The sequence below is a fragment of the Telopea speciosissima genome, chromosome 2 (assembly GCF_018873765.1).
Source record: "Telopea speciosissima isolate NSW1024214 ecotype Mountain lineage chromosome 2, Tspe_v1, whole genome shotgun sequence".
Classification (NCBI taxonomy): domain Eukaryota; kingdom Viridiplantae; phylum Streptophyta; class Magnoliopsida; order Proteales; family Proteaceae; genus Telopea; species Telopea speciosissima.
In genome coordinates this window covers 2,009,150-2,029,878 of record NC_057917.1, presented here as the reverse complement: position 1 = coordinate 2,029,878, position 20,729 = coordinate 2,009,150, and the positions used below count along the sequence as shown (strand labels likewise).

The 20,729-nt window shown below is 48.1% G+C and overlaps 1 protein-coding gene across 1 annotated transcript; it reads right to left on the bottom strand.

Moving 5' to 3' along the window:
- Window positions 1-2,519: 2,519 nt before the first annotated feature.
- On the bottom strand, window positions 2,520-4,456 carry LOC122652088 (pentatricopeptide repeat-containing protein At5g66520-like). The gene has a single exon (XM_043845757.1). The coding sequence runs from the start codon at window positions 4,435-4,437 to the stop codon at window positions 2,539-2,541; it is 1,899 nt and encodes a 632-aa protein (XP_043701692.1). The 5' UTR covers window positions 4,438-4,456; the 3' UTR covers window positions 2,520-2,538.
- Between the last annotated feature and the right edge of the window lie 16,273 nt (window positions 4,457-20,729).

Here is a 20,729-nt window from a genome sequence, read left to right as displayed (position 1 = left end):
AACCACGATAAAGGAGCAAGGAGAAGGAGAGACCTTCAAACCAGCAATCAAGGGACAAACAATCGATCAGAAATAGTGCTCTGATACCATGAAACAGATTAGAGCCCTAAGTCTAATCAGCAGCAAAAGAATAACAGAGAAGAAGAAGAAGTAGAGAAGAGAAGAGAAGAGAGAAAAGAGAGAGATCCATTGAGAGGGTCAAATCTCTCACGATTTGGTTGAGAGCAATTATATTTATAAACATAGCACTTAAGTGATTACAAGTGAACTCCCCAAAATACCCTCACAATAGAATAAACCCAGAAATATAAATAAGACAAAAATATCCACAGCCACTAGTAAATATAAAACGACTACTCTTAACATTTCCTTTCTCAAGTTTGATTGTGACTTGAAGGGCTGAAGGAGCCTGGCTGAGAGAGCCAAATCCACCTATCCTAACCCTTCCATTGTCATCTTCTCCTTATCCCCTTCTTCTACCTTCTTCTCCCATCTCCATTCGATTCCCGATGTTATAGTTGCTTCGAGTCACCAATCAAGTGTTGTTGCTACACCTGAGAAGGACCAGAACTCGATCCAGACTTCTGTTGGAATTGTTGTTGCTGATCAGAGCCAAGAAACCTTCTTCTCCATACCTGCCGGCTACACCCTTTGCAGTCCCCTGCTGCTGAAATCGAAGGACCCGAGTCCAGCATCCTCTGCTCCATCGAGGGTGGTATTTGAAAGGTTGATTCAGACCTGCAAGAGGTCCACTCAACCTCAGTTGCCGAGCCCTCTGTTGGCTGGATTGTTCTACAGCACAGACCTTCTAATTTGAGTCCTACCTTCTATTTTCATTCTTCTTCCTCTATCCCCACTTCTGGCCATCAAGATTGACCCAAACTTGCAGACAGAGCTTCTACCATTAAGGTCTATACTCGGTTGCAATCAGAGCCCAAGATCAGCTCTGTTTGAAGATTTCCCTTGACTTTCTAATTTGGGGTTTCCCTGATAATTCAGCACGCAGCCATGAGAACTGAACCAATTTTTTAGCCAAAGATCCTTTTAGCAACCCCTACACTCGACCCAAGTTTGATCACCATCACATGGCTGGTTTGGCTGGAAACCCTAAGTTTCTAATTCTGACTTTATTACAATTTTTAAATTTTGTGGGTTTTTCAGACTAGTAACCTAGTCTTACATGAGAAGGTGGATCCTCATTCAGTTTCTTCCTTGTATTTGTATGTCTGGGTATGCATAGACTTCATTTTTGTACATCATTTTATTTTATCTACAAATTTTTCTGACCTTTAGCCCCCCCCCCCAACAAAAAAAAGAAGAAGCACCAATAGGGTTGAGACAACTTACCTGATTTGTTGGATTGCTGAACACCGGGAGATGAAATACTAGCGGCGTTGAGACACCAGGGAGATGAGATGCTGAGAAGTTGCAGTGTGTCGCAAAATCGCAAATGAAGAGGAAGGCAAAACAAAGGGTTTTATAAACAGGATTCAAAATTACCAGTTTACCCTCACTTTGGAGTCGTTACAACACGAGCTAATTAAAGGTATAGCGCATAAATGGAGAAATTTGGTTTTTGGCCATAACACATAAATGGCTCTTGAGCCTTTTATGGTTTTTCTGTTATTTTTAGTTTATTTTAAATGAAAACAAGGTCCAAATGATACCAAACACCTGCAAAATGAAAATGTGCCAGAAAAAAAAATTGATACCAATGACAGCCTAAAAAGGCAAAAAAGTAAGGTTACAATCTTGTTGTAATCAACCTTGGACAACAAGATTATCCATGGTATATAACAATAAAAGCTTAAATTTCAAAGTTGTTAGTTTGGGTGGCCTAAAACTGTATAACGGAAATGATAGTTTCAATTAACGATTTAATAACAATGAGAATAAATAATATAGTTTAACTACTTGCAACCCTCCCCCCCCCCTTATGAAACAAAAAAAAAATGAAATTGTTCAATGAAACTGTAAGAGTGCAAGCTCAAAAATTTGCACTGAAAAAATATTCAAAAAAAGTTAGTTAATGCAACCATAAACAATTTAAAGAATGATTATGGGTTTGTCAAAAGATTTCCTGTAACCAAAAAGAAATTCATGTGACTGATAAAATATATGACTTTACATAAAAAGTTAGATATAACCATTCCACCATTACGCGTAGGATAGGTATCCTTTCCAATTGCCTTCTTTAAGGGTATGTTTGGAAGCCAAGAATAGGAAGAAAAAAAACATAATAGGTCAAAAGTAATGATGACACTAATGAAGTGTTAATGTGTCTATCTCCCTCCTCTTTTTCAAAACAAAATTAAATTTTTTTCTTGGCTTCCAAACATAGCCTGAATGCCAACATCTACCACATGGCATATTAGATGTGACTCAAATTTTGGGTAGACAGGTAGATACTTAGGTCCCAACTCACATGTCATGTTTCAGCCTTGTACGAATTTGCCACATGGAAAAATAAAACCTTTTTTTTAAGCTCCATAAAATCAATGATGTATCACTACCATAAATGATTTAAGTTGAATTTCATTACCAATAATCTTTACAAGAACAAGAACCATCTTTGAAGCGATGGAATCGATTCCGATCACGCACAACTATCTCTCGATCAACAATAGCCGATATAATTTTCAAAGCAACATGACAGTCCTCACAAACCCGAAGGTTCTTCATTATCCTGATGGGTGTTCCTGGTGGTGTCTTCATCAACCCGTAAACAACGGCCAACTTCTCACTGTGGCGATATAGAACAAGCTCCTTCTCATGCTCATCCATGTCAAGCAAGACTACTGAAGTATCCGGCACATACCCTTGTTGCTTCATCTTCACTAGCAGTTCTTCCCATCCATGATACATCTCTTCGGCTTGGGGATGGTCTCCATCCCCAGCCACAAACTTGTTAACAATACCATTGATGGTGATCGAGCTCCATCCGGGCGTTTTCTTCACACCTCGATCCCTCATCATCTTCCTCACTCTTGCTGTGTCCTTCCACCTCCCTGCATCCGCATATATGTTTGACAAAACTACATGGTACCCATTGTTCATGGGGTCCAACTCAATAAGGTGTTTGATCGCTTCCTCAGCCAACTCAATGTTCCTGTGCACTTTGCAGCCCCCAAGGAGAGCCCCCCACACAACCCCATTAGGCTTGATGGGCATGTTCAGGATGAACTCATGAGCTTCTTCAAGTAGCCCAGCACGACTTAGTAGATCCACCATACAACCATAGTGTTCAATCTCAGGTGTAATCCTGTAATCACTAGTCATGCTGGCGAAGAACCTGCGACCTTCACTTATCAAACCCATGTGGCTACAAGCATGTAGAAGGCCTATGAAGGTGACTGCATTAGGCTTGATGCCTATTTCGGTCATCCTGAAGAAGAGGCTCAGGGCTTCCTTGCCTTGGCCGTGCATTGCAAGTCCTCCAATCATGGCTGACCAGGACACCACTGTTCGTTCTTCCATCTCATTGAAGACTCCGCGTGCATCCTCCAGGCATCCACAATTGATGTACATGTCAATCAAAGTGTTGCACACGCGAGCATTCCTCTTGAACCCACATCTGTTCGAGTACTGATGAACCCTTCTACCCAAATCCAATGCACCCAAATCCGCACAAGCTGCCAGAACAGCCACAACCGTCACCTCGTTGGGTTTCAACCCTGCTGCTTCCATCTGCGTGAAATGATCAATAGCCTTCTTCGGCTGACCACACTGGGTATAACCTGCAATCATTGACGTCCAAGACCTCACATTTCTCTCAGGCATTTTATCGAACAATTCTTGGGCCTTATCAACCTGCTCACGTTTTATCAACTGGGTTATCATTATATTCCACGTTACAATATCTCTCTGCGACATTTTCTCGAACAGACGCCGAGCATCATCCATTGATCCAGAACAGGCATACATATGAACGAGCGTATTTTGCAAGAATAGATCTGATTGGAACCCAAGTTTCACAACCAACCCATGTACGATTCTACCGTTCAAGAGATCCGATAAGAGCGAACAAGCTTTGAGAACGAATGAACAAGTGAACGTATCGGGTAGGACATTAAAATGGCGCAACCGATAGAAGAGATAGATTGTGTCAATCGGGGAATCCCCCTCTGCAAAGGTTTTCAAGCAAGAATTCCATATTACAATCTCTGGCTTATCGACCCATTCGAAGATTTCTTGAGCGTAAGTGAAGCTTGGAGAAAAAGCACAGACCAAGCCAACTCTAGGGAGAGGAAGAACAGAGTAAGAATTGTTGGTTTTAATTATGTGAGAGTGGAGCTGTCTGAGTTCAAATGGGGTTTTGAAGTTGAATTGGAGATCTGTTCTGAAATTCTCGTCACATGAAGATTGTGAGGTCTGACGGTGAATCCGACTGGCTCTCAGTGAGGGTGGTACGTTAAGAGAAGCCAGAGATGACACCATACGTATCTTTCTGCGTCTGTGTCTATGTCTGTGTCTGTTGTGTGTGGGATGGGAGGGGAATTTTTATCACCCCCAATTCGCTGCCCGCTCCAATTCCTCACATAGAAGCAGAAATGCCCCCTACCCCACCTTGGGCAGTGTGTTCAGGCAGGGGGTAGGGTGGTCATTTCCGCTCCCATGTGAGGAATTGGAGGAAATTGGAGCGGACAGCAAATTGGAGGTGATAACGATTCGATGGGAGGGGGTGTGGCGAGAGAGAAGCTTTCGTCTTCTGTTCTGGTTACCGGTTCTCTCCTTCCGGACAGTACTATAGCATACAAAACGGGCGAAACATATTTGCTAACGTTTATCTAGATTTTCGAACAGTTGACCAGTGAGTGTTGGACTGGTGAAGTGTTGATCATAGTTTTAGTAGGATTAAAATCGTCTCCAATTCCCTAAAAGTGAAATGCGGTACAGTTCCGTAGTGGGATGTCGCCACCTGGTAGACGCGACATCTAATGGTCCGATCTTAATTCAGCCAGTTTTTTTTTTTTTTTTCTTGAGTTCGAATCGTTGAATGTCACACCTGCCAGGTGGCGACATCCCAACCCAAACTGCACCTCACTGCACTTTTATGGAATTAGAGAGAATTTTTTCCCATTTGATCCTCCCTAGATTCTATAGTGGCAGAGCCTCGTGTACTGGCTGCACTTTTTTTAAAGGGAAATTTACAAAACACCCCCTGAAAATGGGTCGAAACTCAAATCACCCCCTGAAATTTGAAAATACTTAGATCACCCCTGGTTTAGACCCAAAATACCAAATTAGTCCCAGACGTTAGTGTTATGCTGTTAAGTGATGATGTCACCCAGTTAAATAAACTTAAATCCCTAAACTACCCTTGACCAGTGTTGATTTACATTTTTACCCTTATAACTAAAAACCCCAAATTCTATCTTCTTCCTCACACCACTCTATTCCTCACCTGCAACTTAATCTCACTTCACCTGAGAGAAGAAATTTTTTTTTAAGGTGGAACAACACTAGAAAAAAAATATTGAATCTAAACAACTGAAGCGGGAGGAGGAGGAAGAAGAAGAAGAGTAGAACCGGAAGATATTGCAGAAAAATATATGATTCCAGATTATTGCCTAACTGAGCTCTGCAACCTACAGTTTCTCAAAGCTAAGGGCTTCACCTGCAACCCACCACTACTGACCTGCGACCCTAAACTGATTTTGTTTACCCTCTCAAAACCCATGAATGACAATGAAAAAACTGAAATGGATTTCAAAACTGCTTTTTCTTCTTCTTCGCACTTGAGACTGCAAATCTGGAGATGGGTTCATGCTTCTCTTCAAACGCCACTGGTTATATACCTCAGATCCGTCTACAGCCAAAGTCATCTCTTGATTCCTTCAACCATGATTGTCTCTTATTCGATGACTGTATTCCCGCCCTCGATTCCATTGATGAACTTCTGGCAGATCAGATCTATTTCGTCCTCTATACTAGTCGCCTATAGTATCGCCTCGCAGTGAAGGCTAGCACCGCGCTCGATGGAATAAGAAAATACAGTTATCTCTAGTTTTGGAACTGAACAACCAGAGATTCGGGAATGGTGGGTTTGATGGATATTATGATATGATTTGTTTAAGACTTCCAATGACAAGTCGAGAATCGGAGTTTCAAGATCTGAGTCCATTAGGAAATTGCAGAGAAATTCTTCCAGAAGAACCAAGTTTGGTATTCAGATCGTTTCGAATGAGGCTGAGCATCATTTACGAAGGATCGGTGGTCGATTAATTCTGGGTTTACTCGATCGGATCATCATCGAGAATTCGACAACCCTTTCATTTTCCTTCCAAGATTCTCCACCTGCAAAAAAAACCTTTTTCTAAGACTCGCCATTTTTGTTCTACAATTAACTCATTAATTTAAATCAAGATTTATCATTTATGGAAATCGAATTACGGACATCACGAATAAGGAGTAAAGCATCGAAGACCAACAAGTTGCATTTCTGTAAACCAAGTTCAAAGTTAAAACCAAGCCAGAGGAAGTGAATCGAAGATTGGAAATAGATCTTCTTCTTTCTTCTCCCTGATCGCACAAACCAAATTTTTAGAAGCCCTTAAAATGATGAAGACAATCATATGAGAAATCAGAAAACCCATAACCCTTTCCAAAATCAGCAGAACAAATTCCCAACCCAAGAATTGCATAAATCGAAATCGGCAGAACCAAAACCCTAGAACCTTCTCGTTTTGGATTTTCCATTTTAAATCTCAGGAATTAAATTTTGTGAATTTTTCTTTAAGTTCCCATCTCTCATGGCAATGCCTTCTTTTGAGTCACCATTCTCGGAGGAATCGTGTGATTTTCATTCCCAAATGAAGCAACAAAAGGGCGCAAGATTTCTTTTCAGCTTCTCTTCGTGGGGTTATTGAAACCCTAAGTAAAGAGAAGCAGCGGCAGCGGCAGCGGCGGCGGCGGCGGCGGCAGTGGTGGTAGTGGTGCTGCCAGCGGAGTTGCAGGGAAGGGGTGGGGTATCTTAGGTTGAAGAAGAAGGAAAGGGCAATATTGTAAATTTAATTCTAATGATTTAGTACAAGGGTAAAATAGTCCTATTACACCAATAACTAACAGTAGAATAACACTGTTAGTGTGGAGGGGGTGATCTGAGTATTTTCAAATTTCAGGGGGTGATCTGGGTTTCGACCCATTTTCATGGGGTGTTTCATAAATTTCCCTTTTTAAATCACGAATATTGTCAACTCCAAAGCCAATACCATATCGGATGCATATTAGATAGGATGGTTTTTTCCTCAAAGACATTGATATTTTACCATTTTACCCTATGTATTGTATCACTGATCTGACATTGACCAAATATCAATATCAGTGTCGGCCAATCGATATTGATTGCTAAAACAACGTTGATTAGAGGTACTAAAGGAACATATGGACACATGGGAATGCTGGCATGGCCCAGACAGAAAACTAATTTTCTTTAATCAAATACCCTCTCATGTATTGATATGCATTCAAATGTATTTCCATGCATGCCTACTATTACTTTGACTATTATTGTGCAATATCTCATAATCATAGATCTTCAAAGCTCAATTTTGCTGCTTGGAAAATTTCTGATTGGACTAAAACTAGTAGAGGAGTCTACTTGTTCACATAATTTGTATCACCTGTGTTGCGTCAAGAAATCGTCGAGCGGTCCTGCGAGTGCCGTCACCTGCAAGTGGACCAAAGGGGTCAACAGAGAGAACCGGTGTGGTCCCGGCCTAGGGCTCTCCGATGCCAAAGTTAGATCTCCTGGCGCAAACAGATGAATCGTGATTATTCAGTATGAGTTTAGATGTCCCCTGATGGGGTTGCGTACCTTGCCTTTTATAGTAGCATATGGCGGTGTATGGCGGTGTGGAGAGTCCCCGTTTGAGGGCGATTGTGCTGTTGAGTGGATAGAGGCCCTGGGTAACGGGACTCTATCCTGATTGGCCATCTCCCCGTGAGAGGGAGTGTCCTGGTGGCATCAGGATCCTTGGTGGATAGATACCCGCGTGTGGTGATAACGTCCTCGGTGCTTGAATCCGTCTAGATGACGTGACCTCTAAGCGGCGGTCTAGAGTCCTGGTAGTGACGTGAGTCTTAGCGATACGAAGGGTCGTAGATGGGTGGCCCCCACCTCACGTGCCCACGATGCTTGCTTGGGTGCGGAGGCGCGCGCTGGGTGAGGCCGCGCTGGATGTGTGGCTGCGGCCGAGGCCGCGCCCAAGTGGTGGCCGCGCCGAGTGAGGCCGCGCCCTTGTGAGGAGGCCGCGGCACGGGTGAGGCCGCTCCCTGTTGCGGGGCCGCGCCCCCGAGTGGTGCTGGGACCCCGGTTCGTTCCCCTTAGCTATGGAGCGGGTCGTCTGTGACACGTGGCGATCGTTGATTGGCCCGGTGAATATTGGATGTATCATTTGCCCCCCACTCTCTTGGGATAGGATGTCCAAGAGAGTAGGTGTCTTTGCATAGTGCTACGAATAAACTTTCCTGTGGGGTTTGCCTGTAAGTCCACTGATGAGGTAGGAGAGGTTGGGGGTTCAAACCTTACCTCCTACACTTTTCTTTTTGTTTTTTGTAGGTATATGTTCCTTCCTCTCCCTTCTTCTTTCACTTCTCATTTCTCTTTCTTACTTTTTGTCTTCCCTTTTGCTCTCCTTTCTTCTTTTTGTCTTTTGTCCTCTTTTTGGTGCCCACCATGTGTTTATTTTTGGGTCACCTCCACTAGTATCCACTTTGCTTGATTTTTGGGTCCTTGTGCTTGGGTGGTGTTCTCTTGGTGCCTTGGTTTGCTTGGAAAGCTTGAGTGCCTTGCCTCTTGTGACCTCTATTCCTTGGTTGTGCCTCGTGGTGTGGCTACGTCATTGCCGTGTGCTTGTCCTTCCTGCGCGTACATCGATTCCAACCCCTTTTTTTTTTTTTTTTTTGTAGGGCGTCTCCTCGAGGCGCTTGCGGGGTGTGGCTGCGGTGAGGCCGCGCCCTGCGGGTGTGGCCGCGGTGAGGCCGCGCGCCCTGCGGGTGTGGCCGCGGTGAGGCCGCGCCGCGGGTGGCCGCGGTGAGGCCGCGCCCGCGACGGAAGGCCGCGCCCGCGGGCTGGGGCCGCGCTGCTGGTGAGGCCGCGCCCGCGGTGAGGCCGCGCCCGAGGCTGTGGCGGCGCCCGCGGTGAGGCCGCGCCCGAGGCTGTGGCCGCGCCCGCGGTGAGGCCGCGCCCGAGGCTGGGGCCGCGCCCGTGGTGAGGCCGCGCCCGCGGCCGGGGCCGCGCTGGTGAGGCCGCGCCCGAGGTCGTGGCGCGCCCGCGGTGAGGCCGCGCCGAGGCTTTGTGGCCGCGCCACGCGGCCGGGGCAGCCCCCGCGGTGAGGCCGCGCCGCGGGTGTGGCCGCCCGGCGGCGCTGGTGGCTATGCCTGGGTGTGGTCCACGCCTTGCAGTGATGCCGCGCCTAGATGACCGCGGCGTGGACGTGATGGACCCTCGCTCTTCTTCCCTATTCCTCCTCTTGTATGTGATGGAGGCTGCTTGTTTATATTTTGCGGTGTGACATTCCTTTCCTTTCTTGCCAACTTGGGAGATTGCTTTCTCGAGTAAGTAGTTCGTTCCCCTCTTGTCCTTCATGTCGTTCGGGTGACCTTGGACTGCTTGATCGGGGTTGGATCTTCGGAGGAGCGTTCCCCGCGGATATTTTTCTTCTTTGCCTTCCCCTGTTGGTAGTGAAGGGGAGGAGGAGGTTTACGGAGATTCCACCCCTAGTAGGGGTCGTAGGGCCTCGGAGCTTCTATTTCTGTTGGTGACCTTAGGAGTAAGTTGGCTTTCATTCCTAGCGTCTTGATTTCTTCGGACTTGGCGGTTCGCATCCTGGAGAAGACCCGTGATTATGACTTCTCAAGGTTCCCGAGGTCACTCTGTTGCTACCCGAGACCGCTATAGTGGCTCGTGTCTCTCCTGAGGATGATGTTGTGGTGACAGAGGAGGGTGCGGTCTTACCAGAGGAGAGTGTTGCTTGTCCTGGTGAGGCGATATGATGTCTCCTTACGGATCGAGGCGCTCCTCCACTAGATGCCCCCGATTTTATAGATGTTCTTTCGGGTGTTGACTTTTTGGATGATAACTTTTGGATTGTGATGCTTGCTTTTGTATGTACTTGACTCTTTCTTTAGATGTTGATATGATTTGATCCTTGTCGCTTTGATATTGATTGCATTGTCTCCTGGTGATCGTTTGCGCGTTGATGCTCTCTGACCCTTGATAGTCCTCGGGTTTTGGTAGTGACGTCGTGCCTTGGTGATCCTCTGACCTTGGGGGTTAACGCCTTAGGCGTAGAGCCTCAGCGGTGGCATGACGCCTTAGGCATGAAGCCTCAGTGTTGGCATGTTGCCTTAGGCATAAAGCCTCAATGTTGGCATGTCGCCTTAGGCACGAAGCCTCGGTGTTGGCATATCGCCTTAGGCATAAAGCCTCAATATTGGCATGTCGCCTTAGGCACGAAGCCTCAGTGTTGGCATGTCGCCTTAGGCACGAAGCCTCAGTGTTGGCATATCGCCTTAGGCACGAAGCCTCAGTGTTGGCATATCGCCTTAGGCATGAAGCCTCAGTGTTGGCATGTCGCCTTAGGCATAAAGCCTCAATGTTGGCATGTCGCCTTAGGCATGAAGCCTCGGTGTTGGCATATCGCCTTAGGCATAAAGCCTCAATATTGGCATGTCGCCTTAGGCACGAAGCCTCAGTGTTGGCATATCGCCTTAGGCACGAAGCCTCAGTGTTGGCATATCGCCTTAGGCATGAAGCCTCAGTGTTGGCATGTCGCCTTAGGCATAAAGCCTCAATGTTGGCATGTCGTCTTAGGCACGAAGCCTCGATGTTGGCATATCGCCTTAGGCATAAAGCCTCAATATTGGCATATCGCCTTAGGCACGAAGCCTCAGTGTTGGCATATCGCCTTAGGCATGAAGCCTCAATATTGGCATGTCGCCTTAGGCACGAAGCCTCGATGTTGGCATACCGCCTTAGGCACGAAGCCTCGATGTTGGCATACCGCCTTAGGCATAAAGCCTCAATATTGGCATGTCGCCTTAGGCACGAAGCCTCAGTTGAGTAGTAGAAGAAGCCGAGTATTCCCGAATTTTTCAATTCATCTTTGAAATCGTAATGCCATCTCTGCTATCGTTGGTGGTGCCAAACTCCCTGTTGTTACTTATGCGATAGTACTTCTTCAAGTATAGTGAGTTCCAGTGCGGTCTACCTTCTTGCCCCCAGGTCTTCAGCGGTAGGTCCCGGCGTATCCGCTTGGAGACTATGTAGGGTCCTTCCGATTGGGTGATAGCTTCCACGCCTTTTGTGGGTGTGATGCACTTGCCCTCCGTAGTACTAAATCTCCCTGGTGGAATAGCCTTTCCTTGACCCTGGCGTTATAGCACTGCGCAAGCGCTGGCGGTAGGCGGCGTTCCTTAGCAGGTGCTCTTCCGCGGACCTCATCTATAAAGTCTAGGTTCGCCGCAGATCCGTCGGCATAGGTGCGTTCATTAAAGTGCGAGAACCCTATGGGACATAGCGCGAGACCTCTACTGGCGCCAATGCTTGATGCCATATGCTAGGCGGAATGGGCTCTCTCCTGTGGGCCGTCCGTCTTGTAGTTCGGTATGCCCACGGGACGCTTGGTAGCTCTTCTACCCACTTGCCTTTAGCTCCTTCTAGCCTTTTCTTGACTCCTTCCGATGCGTTACATTGGTGACCTCCACCGACCATTGGCATGTGGGTATGTTACCACACACGGCCGATAGTCGATGTTGTAGCGTGACGAGAATGCTTGGAATTTAGGGTTGTTGAATTATTTTTCCATTGTCTAAGACGAGGATCCGTGGCACCCCGAACCTGTAGATGACGTCGTCGCAGACGAACTTCTCCATCTCTGTCTCTGTTATTTTGGCCAAGGGTTTAGCTTCAACCTACTTGGTGAAGTAGTCGATCGCGACGACCAGGTACTTTCTGTTTCCTGGTGCTGCGGTGAAGTTGCCCAAGATGTCTAGTCCCCACATGGCAAAAGGTATGGGGTTGAGGATTGATGTCAGCTTGGTGGCGGGTAGATGGGGTACTGGGGCGAACAACTGACATTGCTCGCACTTCTTGGCATATTGGATGGCCTCCTCTTGCCTTCGTGGCCAGTATAGTCCCTGGCGGAGGATTTTGTAGGCTAGGGCTCGTCCCCCCATGTGGCTTCCACATATCCCCTCATGGACTTCGGCTAGGGCGTACTCTGCCCCCTTAGGTCCTAGGCACCGGAGTAGTGGTGCTATTGCCCCCCGCTTATATAGTACCCCGTCTAGGACGGTGTACTTTGCAGCTCTCGTCCTGATCTTCCTTGCCTCGGCCTTGTCTTCTGGTAAGACGTCGTCCTGTAGGTAGTTGAGTATAGGGTCCATCTAGCTAGGCCCCTCCTCAATCTCATTAACTTGCTTCTCCCGGCATGTTAGCTCATGTAATATTTCCACGTACACTGCATTGGCCAGGTTTCTGAGTTCATCATTGGCTAGCCTGGACAGTGCATCAACAGTTGCATTCTCGATCCTTAGAACTCGAACCATCTCGAACTTCCTGACCTCGGACCTCGAACCTCGAACCTTGAACCTTGAACTTCTACCATGGTTTGTCGATTGTGGCCCTTGGCCATGGCCAAAGACCCCCTTTTTATTTTTCTTTCTTCTCTCTTTTCTTCTTTGCTTTTGGGCAGCGGCCTTTGACGGATGGCACCCAAAATTTATTTTTTATTTTATTTTAATTTTTTTTTTCCTCTTGATAGGTGACGACCATAGCCCTTTGGCCGTGGCCTCTTGGTCGTGTTCTTTTGGCCATGGCCTCTTGGCCGTGGCCTCTTGGTCATGGTCTTCTGGCCATGGCCTCTTGGCCGTAGCCACTTGGCCTCTCTCTTTTGATAGGTGACATCCATTGATGACGACCATAGCCCTTTGCCCGTGGCCCCTTGGTCGTGGTCTTTTGGCCATGGCCTCTTGGCTGTAGCCACTTGGCCTCTCTCTCTTCCTTTTTTTTTTTCTGGCTCTGTCTCTGGTAAGGTGCATTCAACGACGAAGTCTGCCAAGGCTTGGCCTTTGATGGCCGTCCTTGGTTGGAACTTGATGTCATGCTCACTTAACTCCACCGCCCATGCTATCACTCGTCCGGAGACGTCCGGCTTGTGCAATATCTTCTTCAAGGGTAGGTCTGTGAGGACTGCGATGGTATGGGCTTGGAAGTATGGTCGTAGCTTCCTGGCTGCCATTACCAATGCATAGGCTACCTTCTCGATCCTAGTGTACCTGGTCTCTGCATCGATCAGGACATGGCTGACGTAGTAGATGGGCCTCTGGACTTTGTCTTCTTCCTTCGCGATCTTGCTGGCGACGGCAGGGGTGGCGGCCAGGTATAGCGCAACTCTTCGTTAGGTTTCGGTCGCCCAGCCAGGTGGGCTCTCTAGGTACTCCTTCAATTCTCCGAACGCCTTTTGGCACTCTTCCGTCCATGTGAAGTCCTTAGGGCTTCGGAGGTTCTTCAATGTTTTGAAGAATGGTAAGCACTTATCACCTGATCGTGACACGAACCTGGAAAGGGCGGCGACCCTCCCATTCAACCTCTGCACTTCCCTGACCGTTCGAGGAGGTGCCATCTCTTGGATGGCCTTGATCTTGGATGGGTTAGCTTCTATTCCACGGACTGAGACCATGAACCCCAGGAATTTTCCTGACGTTACACCGAAGGCGCACTTTGCAGGGTTTAGCTTCATCTGGTTCCTCCTCAGTACTGCGAAGGCTTCCTCTAGGTCGGTCAGGTGTTGGTTGGTGTGGACGCTTTTCACAAGCATGTCATCCACATATACCTCCATGTTGCGCCCGATCTGCTCTTCGAACATCTTGTTGACCATTCTCTGGTAGGTGGCCCCGGCATTCTTTAACCCGAACGGCCTGACGTTGTAGCAGTAGTTCTCTTTGTCCGTCCGGAATGCGGTGTAAGACTCGTCATCCTCATACATGAGGATCTGGTTGTATCCGGAGTAGGCGTCCAAGAAACTCGGCATCTCATGGCCGCGGTGGCGTCGATCGTGGAGTCGATCCGGGCGGTGGTACTCATCTTTTGGGCATGCCTTGTTCAGGTCGGTGTAGTCGACACACATCCTCCACTTCCCACTTGGCTTTGGTACCATGACCACGTTGGCGAGCCAGGTTGGGAACTTCTCCTTTACGATGAACCCTGATCGGCTTAACTTCTCGACCTCCTCCTTGATTGCTGCTTGTCGGTCAAGGGCGAATTACGCCGCTTTTGTTGAATGGGCTTCTGGTTGGGTCGACATGTAGTCGGTGTTCCACTATGGAACGTGGTATTCCTGGCATGTCGGAGGTCGACCATGCGAAGACATCCATGTTCGCTTGGAGGAGGTGTCCAAGACCTTCTTTCTGTTCCTTGCTTAGCAACAGCCGACTGAACGACCTTGGAGGGGTCATCTGGGCCGAGGGGCCATGGGATGAGGTCTTCCACCGGCCTTCCCCTTCTCTCTGTCGAGTTCATCTCTCCGTCACCGATCATGCTCTCTAGGCAGAGTGCCATTCCACGGGTGTTGCCATTATTCTTTTTCATGAAGGTGGCGTAGCACTCCTTGCTTTCTTACGATCTCCTCGGACTTCGCCTATCCCATTCTCGGTGGGGAACTTCATCTTCAGGTGAAGTGGTGATATGACTCCTCTAAGGGTCAGATGGTCGCCCTAAGAGGCCGTTGAAGGACACCACGGACTTGACTACCATGAAGTTTACCATGATGGTTACTTGTTGAGGGTGTACCCCGAAGGTGACGGGTAGCTCTATGGTACCTCTGATGGAGGCGGTGGCACCTGAGAATCCATGGAGATAAGTGGGCTCTGGTTTGAGCTGGTCGTCCCCAAACCCGAGCGTCGATAGGCGTCCAAGGAGAGTACGTCCAACGCGCCCCGTGTCTATCAATACCCGTATGCAGTCGATTGGCTACCTCCACTGTACTCCCAGGGCATCTTCATGCGGGAAGTTTAGTCTTTCCAAGTCTTCATCTCGAGAAGGAGATCACCGCCTCAGTCTTGGCTATCTTGCTGGGCTTCTCTGCCACTCCCACGAACCTGGCATGAGCTTTAGCTTTCCTGGTGGACTCTTGCCCTGGTCCTCCAAGTATGATGAGGATGGGAGGTCCCTTGGTGCCACTAGGTTCTGTGGCATCTCTCCGCTCTTCTGGGCGGTCTCTCTCTCGATCTGTTCTTCTTTCTTCTCGCCTCGGCTCCACTCTGTCTCCGTCGCGACCTCTATCTCCTTGGCCTGAGCGGTTGTCATGTCTCCCCTTCACATATTTGTTCAAGCTTCCTGCTTTTACCAGTTGTTCTATCTCCCTCTTCAATTGATAGCACTCCTCTGTGCCGTGCCCATTCTCTTTGTGGAAGAGACAATATTTGTTAGGGTTTCGCTTCTCTGGCGCTGCTAGCATGGGTCGTGGCCAATGGAGTAGGTCACGGTCTGGATCTGCATGAGTATCCGGGACTGGTGGTGTTCGATGGTGTGAACTCGGGGGTGCTTGCCCTCTCACTTCTCTCTGGGCGGCGGTCTGTCCTCCTAGATGGGCGGTCGCTCTTCTCTTGTTGGCGCTCTGTCCTCGACCTCTTACCCTCTTTGCGGTCATCAGGTGCTGACCTCTTGTTGTCTTGTGGCTTGGCCTCGATTATTTTTGTTCTAGCTTGTAGTACCTCGGCCATATTTGCAAACTCGTTGCACCGCTCCAGGAGCTCTTTCATAGTCCTGGTCTCATGACGTGCCAGGTCCTTGATCAAGTCCAGGTCCCTAATACCTCCTGCTAGGGCTGCATGCTGTGTCCGGTCATCCAAGTCTCGAACCTCCAGGGACTCCTTGGTGAACTGGTAACGTATTCCCTGAGAGATTCCCAGGGTTCGTACCACGTTTAGTAGATTGACGGTGGTCTTCTTACGCTTGTGACGCCGCTTTGGAAGCGGGTGACGAACTGCTCGCATAGCTCTGTGAACGAGCCTATAGATCTCAGTCGTAGCCTGGAGAACCATGATGTGGCTGCTCCCTTGAGGGACACAGGGAATGCCCGACAGGATACCACGTCTTACCCCCCATACAGCGTCATCATGCCATTAAAGTAGTTGATGTGGTCATTAGGGTCAGTGGTACCACTGTAGAGTTCAAAGGTGGGTAGTCGAAACCTGGAAGGTAGTGTGGCTGACATGATCTTTGCCGAGAAGGGGTGTTGTCCAGGTATGGAATGTGTCTCGCCTTTGGTCTGCTTCTTCAACCCTTCCAGCTTCTCATCCAGGTCGCGGAGTCTTTGATCGAGCTCCTCGTCCCGTGTCTGCCCCCCATGCCTAGCCGGACGTTCGCTGTGACCCCGTTCACGCTCTCTCCTGGATGTCCCCTCCCACCTTGAGCGTTGGCAGGATGGTGAACGGTCATGCCGTGATGAACCCTGTGGTGAAGGTGAGGGGCTTTCTTCTCTGCAGGTCCGGCTTCGTCGTGGTATGTGACCTTCTTCCAGTCGTCCGTCGAACACAGACCTCCGGACCGATCTCTGCGGGCTAGACACCCTCGCCCTGGGTGTTGGCGTCCTCCCATGTTCTGACCGTGGTGAGAGGTCTCTTGTTCTCCTGGGATGCTTGGGAAGGCTCCCCCGCCGCGGAGTGGGGGTTGCCTGTCGCGCAAGTCTCTCTCGATCTCGCGCCCGGGAGATGATCTCCTAGGGTTTGGCTCTTGTTGAGGTATGGGCTCCACCCTTGCTGATGGTGAAGTCCTCCGACGGTGAGATGTCGCACGCTGCGTCAGGTATTCTCGAAAGAGTCATTGTTCATCAAGGATCTGTCATTGCAGGTCGTTGATCTGACCCACAGTGGCTGGAGCATTGGGGTCAGGTGTCACCTCCACCACCACATTGTCGGCCTCGTCATTGTTGGGCTCGGCGATCACGAACTGGTCATTAAGGGGGATCTCCTCCTCCAGAGGGACATGGTCCTGGTTGTTGGCTCTGCGGCGAGAGCACTCGGGGTGGTGATCCATTCCTTGCTCCGTTGTTGGTGGTGGTAGTCTTCCTTCGTGCCATTGAATGAGTATGGAAGCGAGCTAGTAGTCGTAATGGCTAGCGTCGTTCCCACAGGCGGCGCCAATCATGGCGTCAAGAAATCGTCGAGCGGTCTGCGAGTGCCGTCACCGCAAGTGGACCAAAGGGGTCAAGAGAGAACCGGTGTGGTCCCGGCCTAGGGCTCTCCGATGCCAAAGTTAGATCTCCTGGCGCAAACAGGATGAATCGTGATTATTCGTATGAGTTTAGATGTCCCCTGATGGGGTTGCGTACCTTGCCTTTTATAGTAGCATATGGCGGTGTATGGCGGTGTGGAGAGTCCCCGTTTGAGGGCGATTGTGCTGTTGAGTGGATAGAGGCCCTGGGTAACGGGACTCTATCCTGATTGGCCATCTCCCCGTGAGAGGGAGTGTCCTGGTGGCATCAGGATCCTTGGTGGATAGATACCCGCGTGTGGTGATAACGTCCTCGGTGCTTGAATCCGTCTAGATGACGTGACCTCTAAGCGGCGGTCTAGAGTCCTGGTAGTGACGTGAGTCTTAGCGATACGAAGGGTCGTAGATGGGTGGCCCCCACCTCACGTGCCCACGATGCTTGCTTGGGTGCAGGCCGCGCCTGGGTGAGGCCGCGCCTGGATGTGTGGCTGCGCTGAGGCCGCGCCCAAGTGGTGGCCGCGCCTGAGTGAGGCCGCGCCCTGGTGAGGAGGCCGCGGCCTGGGTGAGGCCGCTCCCTGTTGCGGGGCCGCGCCCCCGAGTGGTGCTGGGACCCCGGTTCGTTCCCCTTAGCTATGGAGCGGGTCGTCTGTGACACGTGGCGGTCGTTGATTGGCCCGGTGAATATTGGATGTATCAACCTGAATTGCTACATGACATACATTATATCGGTCTAAAAAACGATTTCATCAATAATGGAACCCACATAATCAAGGAGGAGAGAGAATATTAGTGCAAAACCCAAATGGTCAAGAAAGAAAGAGAGAGGAATACATAAACATACGAATGCACAGATTATACTATTCGAAATCCCAGTACATATATTAAACCACATGCAACACAGGCTTAAAGGCATGGAGGAACCCTTGACCTTCTCAAAGGCCTTTGTGCCAGCTAAGAAGTTTCTATAAGTATATTTAAGTACCATCAATGACATAGCTGATAACATAGCCACCTGATTTGCCACTTTGTTGCATTAGACAATGGATAAATGTTGGTCTTCCCGTTGCCTTGGCAACTCAAGATCAGAGAATGAAATGTCTGGAGTTGTTTTGGCCTTCTTGTTCGAAACCTCTGTTGTATGGATGCCCCGAGCAAAGGCTTTGGCTTTATTTGAAGATGAAGAACTTTCACCTACCGCAGGTCCTCCATTGATTGTGGAGATAATTCCCGCTGAGGTATGGGGAGCTGTTTGTTTGCTGGATTGACCCTTGCTAGGCGAATGGTTTCGTCTTTGATCATCATCCACATATTCCTTGGTGGAGATCCGATCATCATGACGGGCAGATCCCTTAATCCTTCCTTGATTAGCAGGCGCTCTTTGATTGCCGCGATCAGAATCAGCTCGAGGATCATATCTAGTGTTGACGTAACAGTTAAGGTAGCCTCGTTGGATAAGGCTTTCAATTTCGCTCTTGAGATTTCTACATTCATCGGTATCATGACCACTACTGTTGTAAAATCTGTAGAATTTCTTGGGATTATGTTGACTTGGATGATTACCCATCTTGGGAGGCCATTTGATGAACTTCTCATTTTGGATTTACATGAGGATTTGGGAGCGATTATGAGTGAGAGAAGTATATCGATCAAATACTTTCAATGGGTTAGAGGTGCGACATTTGTCAGGAAGTTGTTTCTTCCTATCATCCTTTCTATCTTCACAATCGTCACGATCCGGCCTTTTCCCCCTAATTTTTTTCCCGTGCATTCTCCTTGGCATGCATAGTTTCTATGGCATTCATGTACTTTTCACTGCGTATCAGGAGCTGATTTAAGTCTTCCGGAGGATTCTTGTAGAGGAAAAAACTAAGATCTATATCAGCAATCCCGGTTGTAAGCGCAACTTTAGCAGCCTCGGGATCTAGATCTTCAATCTCTAACTTCATGCCATTGAAGCGAGAGATAAAATCACGGAGAGATTCATTTGGCTTCTGTGTCAGGGTGGTAAGACTGACAAAAGTTCTCTTATGACTGCAACTACTTGTGAAAGTAGTAGCAAAAGCTGTGCTGAGCTCGCTAAAAACATGGATTGACTTGGACGGAAGTCTCGTGAACCATGTCTTGGCTGCTCCATGAAGGGTTGTTGAAAATGCCCAACACATGATGGGATTAGAAGCTCCGCAATATGCCATGAGAGAGTTGAATCCCTCCAAATGTTGAACGGGGTTAGTTGTCCCATCATAGTATTCAAGAACTGGCATCTTGAATCCTTTGAGAAATGGAAAAGTTGAGATTTCGTCAGATAATGTCGTTTTGCCGAAAAAGACAGGCTTCTCGGCTTCGGCTTGTACTTGAACCATTTGATGCATTTGGTCTTGTAATTCCTTAATGTGTCTTTTAAGGTTATCTGTTGTAATCTAGTCAGTGCTTGGCTTCTCCTGTGGTTCCTTGGACTTTAATAATGTTGCGCCGGTTTAAGACCTTCTTTGAGCACGACTTAGTGGGTTTCGGCGAGTCGTAGAAGAGGACCGGCTATGATCGGCGGCAATTTGCTTTGGACGATAGAGCGAAGTTTTGTTTGAGCTTGTGCTTTCGTGACCGCTGAGTGTTCGATTGATAGCCATGGTCAAGGTCGAACTTGTTCTTGAAGGATGTCAAACTGTGACTTAGTAACAACACCTTAAGGATCTTGAGGAATGCTCTTGAACTGCTGATTAAGTTGGTTATCTCGGTTATTTTCTAACTGAGATAGGCGTCCTCGGCTTTTTCCCCCACGAATAGTGTTGCGTGGGAGTGTCGCAGGAGTTGAAATTTGGGCACTGTTGGTGATAAGATGTTGATCTTGCTCTTGGGAGGCTTGATGTGAAGCCCGTGGATGGTTTGATGTCGTCAGTCGGGAGGCTCTAGTGACTACCATCTTTGGTATTCGTAGGTTGGATTGTAAATACTCTTGTTGTTCCCACAGACAGCGCCAATCTGTTGCCGCTTGAACTCGAGATGGATGACTTGTAGAAGAGATAGAGAATGATTAGATAAAACCCGAGGTTAACTCGTGGTAACTCCGATGATTGAGTCAGAATTGGGCAATCAGTATATAAGAGTGAAATAACGTAAGAGTAATAAATGTGAATACTTACTTTTGTCAGACACTGTTTCTTATATGGTCTGAATTGATTTGTATTACGATCCGATTGGGTGGATGGTGAGCTGCTACAGTAAACTAAGTTAGGTCAGTCGTCTTTGACCATCCTAAAATGGATTAGAAGACATAATATCCCAAGTGTATTAATGATATGGGGCCCACACCGTTGTACGCAGTTGGAGGACCTCCCTAATATGCAACCATGTGTATAAGCATATTTTATGTATATCAGTACATATTGTATCTTAAATCAAATCAAAATCCATTCAACCATAGGTTCAAGAATTGAATCAGATTTTCATCAAAAAAAGAATTGAATCAGATTGGTTGAGACCAATTCCCCAAGGAGAATTGATCAATCGGCTCTTT

Excerpts from the sequence above, each read along its gene's own strand:
- LOC122652088 (XM_043845757.1), bottom strand. The coding sequence starts at position 4,437 with ATGGTGTCATCTCTGGCTTCTCTTAACGTACCACCCTCACTGAGAGCC.